This window comes from Boleophthalmus pectinirostris, unplaced genomic scaffold, assembly GCF_026225935.1.
Source record: "Boleophthalmus pectinirostris isolate CB_2022bp ecotype Guang Dong unplaced genomic scaffold, ASM2622593v1 HiC_scaffold_5, whole genome shotgun sequence".
Lineage (NCBI taxonomy): Eukaryota > Metazoa > Chordata > Actinopteri > Gobiiformes > Gobiidae > Boleophthalmus > Boleophthalmus pectinirostris.
In genome coordinates, this window is record NW_026571404.1 from 10567223 (window position 1) to 10575731 (window position 8509).

General features: G+C 36.0%; 1 protein-coding gene across 1 annotated transcript; it reads right to left on the reverse strand.

Annotated features, from left to right (window-relative positions):
- Positions 1-56: 56 nt before the first annotated feature.
- tmem254 (transmembrane protein 254) lies at positions 57-7287 on the reverse strand. The gene is made up of 4 exons (XM_020935759.2): positions 7149-7287; positions 3095-3198; positions 1738-1797; positions 57-804 (listed from the first exon to the last, which is right to left on the reverse strand). Exons 1-4 carry the CDS (start codon positions 7233-7235, stop codon positions 684-686), a joined length of 372 nt encoding a protein of 123 aa, XP_020791418.1. The 5' UTR covers positions 7236-7287; the 3' UTR covers positions 57-683.
- Between the last annotated feature and the right edge of the window lie 1222 nt (positions 7288-8509).

Genomic DNA, 8509 nt, shown 5'->3' on the forward strand with positions numbered 1-8509 from the left:
ATCTAATTCAATATTTTTCTATGATTAAAGTAAGATACATTAATCAACAAAACGTATTTCAGTGTAAGTTTAAAGTTTTATTTTCACTTCACCCAGTATCCACTCCAATGAAATCAAAACACTTTCATAAATTCATTTCTTACATAAAAAAAGCACCGCGTTCCCAAACCCATCGCCTGTCGTGTAAACTGAAAACCGTTGCATATTAACATCAGTCACAACTACTGATCATAACATAAGCAATAAATTCCTTCAAATATATTAACAGTATTTAAAAATAATTGTAAGAAAAATACTTGGAATGAAATCTGCTGAAACGTTATTAGAAAAGTTAAAGAGTTTTTTGTGTTAGTGTGTAAGGCAGAGGTGATTGTTCCTGGTTTGTGTAGTTTGTGTGTTATTGTGTCGTTTGTGTGTTATTGTGTCGTTTGTGTGTTATTGTGTCGTTTGTGTGTTATTGTGTCGTTTGTGTGTTATTGTGTAGTTTGTCTGTTATTGTGTAGTTTGTCTGTTATTGTGTAGTTTGTGTGTTATTGTGTAGTTTGTGTGTTATTGTGTAGTTTGTGTGTTATTGTGTAGTTTGTGTGTTATTGTGTCGTTTGTGTGTTTTGTGTGTTATTGTGTAGTTTGTGTGTTATTGTGTAGTTTGTGTGTTATTGTGTAGGGGGCGCTGTCTGGGGGAGTCAGTGGTGTTTGGGGCGTTTGGGGTCAAACTTGAGGAGGATGCCGAGAGACGCGAATCCAAACAGGAAGGTCTGACCGAACCAAAGCAGGCGAGCGGTCAGGCCGTGGATCCCTTTGTCACTGCAACAGAAAAAGAAAGACACTTATCAATATCAAAATATATATACAAGACAAGACAAAGACACCCAAAGCACTTTACAGTTTGTTTGTTTGTGTTTTTTTGCCACTGGCAAAAAAAAAGTCCTGGGTCAGTCCTGGGTCAGTCCTAGTGTAGTCCTAGTGTAGTCCTAGTGTAGTCCTGGTGTAGTCCTGGTGTAGTCCTGGTGTAGTCCTGGTAGTGTAGTCCTGTATACTCCTAGTGTCCTAGTGTAGTCCTGGTGTAGTCCTGGTGTAGTCCTGGTGTAGTCCTGGTGTAGTCTGGTGTAGTCCTGGTGTAGTCCTGGTGTAGTCCTGGTGTAGTTCTGTGTAGTCCTGGTACTCCTGGTGTAGTCCTAGTGTAGTCCTGGTATAGTCCTGGTAGTCCTGGTAGTCCTGGTGTAGTCCTGGTGTAGTCCTAGTGTAGTCCTGTGTAGTCCTAGGTTAGTCCTGGTTCAGTCCTGGTTCAGTCCTGGTTCAGTCCTGGTTCAGTCCTGGTTCAGTCCTGGTTCAGTCCTGGATTAGTCCTGGATTAGTCCTGGATTAGTCCTGGTTTAGTCCTGGTTTAGTCCTGGTTCAGTCCTGGTTCAGTCCTGGTTCAGTCCTGGTTTAGTCCTGGTTCAGTCCTGGTTCAGTCCTGGTTCAGTCCTGTTCAGTCCTGTTCAGTCATTAGTCCTGGATTAGTCCTGGTTTAGTCCTGGTTTAGTCCTGGTTCAGTCCTACAGTAGTCACCTAGTCCTTTGTCTCAACCTTCAGTAATAATAAATCTTTTCTCGTAACTGATTTTGAAATGTTAATTCCTAAAACACTTTGATTTCTATGTTTCTATGTTGAGTTTTATGTTTTCTTAGACATTTGTATGGAGAATAATAGTCGGATAAAATTACAACAGCTCCCTCTGCTGGACAGAGGCCTTACCTGCAAACCTTCTGTGAATACACTGCCTCAAAGACGTGGATCGCAAAGGCAGCCCACCATCTGAAAAAACATTCAAATGATTAATATCCCAAACAAACAGTGAAGTGAAACTTGCATAATTAATGTAACAACAGCTTATGCCAAAGTCAAAGTCAATTTACAATAAACTGTGAATATCTAATTCCATCAAAGCCTCAACAGCTCTTTCCTCCAGAAGTCATGTGATCTACTGGACTTGGGATTTGCATTTGAGCGTCAGCAACGATGTGTGAACGAGGCGACTCCTTAGTGCAATAATGTTTCAAATGCAATGTGAATGACAGCTGTTAGCACATGATTAATGTTCAAATAACTAACAGGAAACCTTGTACTGTTTCAGGAAATGCCTTTGTGGTCTATAGATCAACTTTTGTAACTTAGAAAACACTATGTATTAAAAGGGCTGCACAAATGAATCTAAATCAAAAGGAAATAGTTTGTCTAAGGCAAACAACAAAATCCAGAGTCTTTTGATGGTCAATACTAACGGGTGTGCAAAAACGTGTATAGTTTAAAGTAATGATACAGTATCGATATCGTGGGCTGCTGTATCGATATATCACCAAGAGGATTTTTTGTACAGTTTATTTTGTTACAGCGCTACAGTTTTGTTGCTTGTTTAGAGGAAAGAAAACTCGTTTATGCGACACATTTGACATTTTCACTGTTTTGATGATTAATATGTTTGTGTTTCATATGAACTCTGCTCAAGAAGTGGTTTAACAAAGACTTTTAGTATCACAGCCATGATTTAGCCTTTATTTTTTAGTCAACCGTATCAAAATGATTTGAAATACATTGTATCAAACCAAAAGTGCACTGTATCTAGGGATTATATGAATATATTTTTTCTTGTCTGAATGGTGCCACACTTTCTTAAAGGTCCAATATTATGCAAAATTGACTCATGTGATCTTTAATTCATGTTAAAATGCTGTTACCTCATCAAAAACATACCCAGAGTTGTGTTTAATTTCATTCACACATGTTTGAGTAACGCTGGACATGCAGGTTTGCTATGTCCATTTTTATATACAGTCTATGCATTTGGAGGAAGACATTTGGCTTCTGTTAAAGTCTGAACTCTGCTCCAAACCACACGCTTTTACTGACATGGCAAGAGGAAGTAACATAACAAGAAGGGAGAGGGAAAACAAATATGACTGAATGATTCTGCATTTTTCATTTTAAATGAACCAAACTCACTGTGGAAAAAAGCTTAAAATATCAGAATAATATCATTATCGCAGTATAAAACATAGTAATCGAATATTGTATCTTTTTCTCACGTCGTGCAGCTTTAGTACATAAGACTCACCCTTTGTACAGGATATCAGCGTGGTTATCCACCAGGTATTTGGTGAAAGTGCCAAATGGGCCCAGTTTATCGTAGGGGATCACCTCTGGAGCGTACACGGTGCACTGGAACAGAAACATGTCCATTAACACAGCAATTTACAGTTTATTTACACATGTTCAGTCATAAGAAAATACAGTTTTAGAATAAATGTTTACAAATATTAACCCATTGCCACTGTATGATAATTACAAATGAATTAGCCTCAATAAAGAAAGAACAAAACTTAATTCAAAATGAACAAATAGTTGTAGATAAGCTTAGTAAGTACTTAATTAAAGGGTAAAACTTGCTCTGTTTTGCATTTCATCACTAAAATGTTAAAATACAATACTCTAACATGGTAGTAGAAGGGCTGGGATTAGAATTAAATCAAAATAGACAGCAATCATTTTAGTCTTTTCATCTGAAAAGTCTGTAGTTTAGAGCTTTATGAACATGCTCTGAAATGCATGTCGTTGTTGTATTAGTTTAGCCGTTCATATTTCAATATTTACTCAAATATTAACGCTTCTGGACAAAGTTTGTCTGAAAAATTGCAATTACAAATATTACCAGAATCATTCATCTATAGTTAAAAGCAAAAAGCAATCACAGTGGTAGAACACTAACTCTAACAACAAATAAAATGTTAAAGACTAAATCTGGTGGTTAATCTGTTCCCAGCCCTCGGGAAAAAGTTAAATACCAAAAGTCCCCTGCTGGATTTTGGTTTTATCACATGAATGTTGCACTGGTTTCCACAATTTGTGGGTCCAGATCACATGACACTCGTTATGTTAAGGTCACGATTCATTTGAAACATGATCTTTAAACGTAGAAGCAGTATCCCAAAGTAAAGGCACATTTCAGAAATAGGCCTTTAGTTGTTTAGTCGATTAATTGAATCTATTAATACATTTATTTAGACTGAGGATTTATATGGGAAAACAACAGGAAGGAGAAGTTAGTGAGTGAGTGACTTGTAGATTTGGTATTTTGGGTGTTTAAAACTCATGATTAAAACTCATGATTCACAAGTTTCAAGTGACTTTGACTAAAATATAAGATCGTTATATTTAAGAAAAAAAAAGTTTGTCTAGTTTGATTATTATTTAAGAAAACACCTAAATTATGCCGAACTTTTGGATAGAATTGTCCTTTTGTAATGTCATCGATTTGTTTTCAAAATCCTCAACATATTTTTCAACTTTTCTTCACAGATTGCTTCTTGATTTGCAGAGAGAATCATCAAAACATGTAGGCATAGGCACTTTAATCTGTTTTTATATAAATACAAGGTGTGAGTAGTAAGATTGTGAGTGAAGTTTGGGTTTTGAGAGCTTTGCCAAGGCCCCCGTGTTTAGTCCATCTTCACGTTATTGGGTTCTGTTTTCATCCCATCATACATGTTACAAACTCTTGGTCTGAAAAAGAAACCAATAACATAAATTATCAGAAGAACAAATGAACCTCATCTGACTAGTCCAACTTCAGTCGACTAAAAATTTCTTGAATCCACTACAGCCCTAATTTTGAGAGCCGTGATGTGTCGCCAGTGCGGCTCGGAGCCTCACGCTGCTTTGTCAGACTAAACAAACATGTAGGTCCAATGTGTCCATGTGTTAAACAAAAGCCTCTGAACACACTGTGCTGCTGTTTATGTACGGTTAAATGTCAAAAACAGATTCGTCCTGGATAGGGGTGTGCATAAATATCGATATATCGTATTGTTTAATGTGATGGCACAGTATCGATATCGTGGGCTGCTGTATCGATATATCGCCAAGAGTATTTTTTGGTGTATTTTATTACTACAGTTTTGTTGCTTGTTCAGAGGAAGGAAACTCATTTGTGCAACACATTTGACATTTTCACTGTTTTGATGATTAAAATGTTTGTGTTTCATTTGAACTTTGCACAAGAAGTGGTTTAACAAAGACTTTTAGAATCACAGCCATGATTTAGCCTTTATTTTTTATTGGATCGTATCGAATGGATTTGAAGTATATCGTACTGAATCGAAAGCTCGCTCTATTAAAATTAGGGATGGGTATAATTAAGAAGTTGCCAATACAACACATATCTCGATACAGTGATGTTTTGATACGATTCGATACGATACATTTCTAATCGATTTGATACAGTTCAATAAAAATAATGGCTAAATGATGGCTGTGATAATAAAAGTCTTTATTAAACCACTTCTTGAGCAAAGTTCCTATGAAATGCATCCATTTTAATCCTTAAAACTGTGAAAATGTCAAATGTGTCGCATAAATGAGTTTCCTTTCACTAAACAAGCAAAAAAAACTGTAGCTCTGTAACAAAATAATTAAGTAAAATACAACAAAAATACTCTTGGTGATATATCGATACAGCAGCCCACGATATTGATACTGTATCATCACATTAAACAATACGATATATCGATATTTTTGCACATCCCAAATTGAGATATGTATCGCAATCGTATCGGCAACTTCTTAATAATACCCAGCCCTACTCCTGGATACAAACACAGTAATGATGAACGACATATCATAACGACCCTGTTATGTAGGAATAACGTAGGCTCTGGGGAAACGCCAGAATATTCTAGCAGGTTTCGTGAGGGAAAATAACAGGGAGGAAAGGAAGGAAATCAAATGTAAAAGTTAAGTATTCTTTTCATTGACAAACAGAATGAAAGAGCATTTCAATTAAGTTAATTTAGACTACTACTATGATTAGAAAACCATAATATCAGGTAAGCTAAAGCACTGCCTTCTCTTTTCAAAGCAGAGCTGTAATTATAATACATTTTGAAGCCTGATATATTGCTATAGAGATACAGCTACTGCAATAAACAATAATATTAAAGCTATTTTATGTTACTGACACAATAACAATCAAGCAGATCAATGCCAGTAAACACATCATTAAAAAGCATGAGCAGCAACAAAGGTATAGCAGAAGTAAGTAGGAGTGTAACGATATCCAAGTCTCACGATACGATATTTATTGCGATATCGTGGGAAAGTTCACGATATGTTTGGGAGGCTCACGATAAGGGGTGTAACAATATCTAACTCTCACGGTACGATATTTATTGCGATATTTTGTGGAGGCTAAAAAGCTCAAACTGTTAATATGCTACTTTTTCCTCTTAAAATGCCTTGACAAGACTTAAGAGTGCTTAGAACTGTTATTTCTTATTGTAGTCTGCACTGAAATGGAGCAAAGGATCATGGTCTATGTAGTCCTCTCCGTCTTTTTTTTTTTTTTTTTTTTTAATCTATTGCTGCACTATAACTCTTCATTTAAGCAAAGAAACATGTAATTTGATGTATTGTGATGGTCCACGATATTATTGTGAGAACTTTGACGATACGATATCACGATATTTTGGTTATTGTTACGTCCTTAGAATTAAGCAATAATAATAATTAGTCATATAAGTTATATTTTCAACACTGTACAGCTTTTTTGGTATTACATAAAATAAATAAATAAAATCTTCCCACTACTGCAAAGAAAAATTACAGAACATAAATACTGAGCTCCAAAATCGATACAGATATTATTTATTAAACTAGTACAAGTCGATATCGTAATTATCAGGAGAGGCTGTGCCATACGCGTATTGGTGAACAATTATAACAATACTACATGTTAATTATTATTAACAAAATGCATGAAAAGTTGTTTTTAATTAAAGATAAGATCAGGTTATCAATATTTATGAGCGTACTTTGACCTGTTGCCTAGTTACACACATTTGCACGTTTACTTCGGGCTCATCGTCACTTAAACCGAGCTCGTTCATATAAAATAAAAATATATATACAATTATTATTTGTATTACGATGTGTATAGATAAAAAAAATTGAAAATAGCAAACAATGACCAGCAATTTGTGTCTAAAAAGTGCATTCGTGGCGTCAACTCTCTAACCGGACGCTATTTGTTGCGACACCACCTGGAGCAAAGTGGAGATGATGAGCGAAACTCTTCACTCGATTTAATCCTCACGCGTTTAAAATGATAAACTTACGGTGAAAAAGCCCATAGACACTGTAACAACGCTCATCCAAAACACACTGGATCTCCTGAAGTAGTTCGTTACATCGCTTTTAGCCATGTCTGCTGCTGCGGTGGAGTCGGCGCCGAGCTGCTGGTGTCGCAGTCAAATGTGACCGGGTAACTCACAACAGCCAAACCTGCACAGACACAGAGGCTGGACTGTGTTAAAATGACTCTGTGTGAAACTCTAAACACGATGAGGAGCAGTGTTGGGAAGGTTACTTTTAAAACATATTCCCCTACAGATTACATAGTCCAAAATGTAGTTTGTAACATAATCCATTAAATTACTTAAAGTGAGTAATGTAATCTGAATACTTTGGATTACTTGATTTGCTGTAGAGAAGCAAAGACCAGGATACTTAAAAATATTATTGATAGAAGAGGAGGAGACATGTCCGCGCAGCATGGATTAGTCCTGTTAAATCCTGTTTTAGTCCTGTTTTAGTCCTGGCTTAGATCTAGTTTAGACCTGGTTTTAGTCTTGGTTTAGACCTGGTTTAGACCTGGTTTTAGTCCTGGTTTAGATCTAGTTTAGACCTAGTTTTAGTCCTGGTTTAGATCTAGTTTAGACCTGGTTTAGACCTGGTTTTAGTCCTGGTTTAGATCTAGTTTAGACCTAGTTTTAGTCCTGGTTTAGACCTGGTTTAGATCTAGTTTAGATCTAGTTTAGACCTGGTTTTAGTCCTGGTTTAGATCTAGTTTAGATCTAGTTTAGACCTGGTTTTAGTCCTGGTTTAGATCTAGTTTAGACCTAGTTTTAGTCCTGGTTTAGACCTGGTTTAGATCTAGTTTAGATCTACTTTAGACCTGGTTTTAGTCCTAGTTTAGTCCTGGTTTAAACCTGGTTTAGATGTAGTTTAGATCTGGGTTTAGTCCTGCTTTAGTCCTGGTTTAGACCTGGTTTAGATCTAGTTTAGACCTGGTTTTAGTCCTGGTTTAGATCTAGTTTAGACTTAGTTTTAGTCCTGGTTTAGACCTGGTTTAGATCTAGTTTAGATCTACTTTAGACCTGGTTTTAGTCCTGGTTTAGTCCTGGTTTAAACCTGGTTTAGATGTAGTTTAGATCTGGGTTTAGTCCTGCTTTAGTCCTGGTTTAGACCTGGTTTAGTCCTGGTTTAGACCTGGTTTAGTTTCCAGCAATGAGTGGAATTATATTATATTTTATTATATATAATATTATAAAATAATAATAATAATGTGAAAACAGGAAAATACCACCATGTAATCCACTTATTTTAACAAAGTAACTGTAATCCAATTACCACTCACTGAAACAGTAACTGTAACCGAATACAGTTACTCATAATTTGTACTCTGATTACATACCTC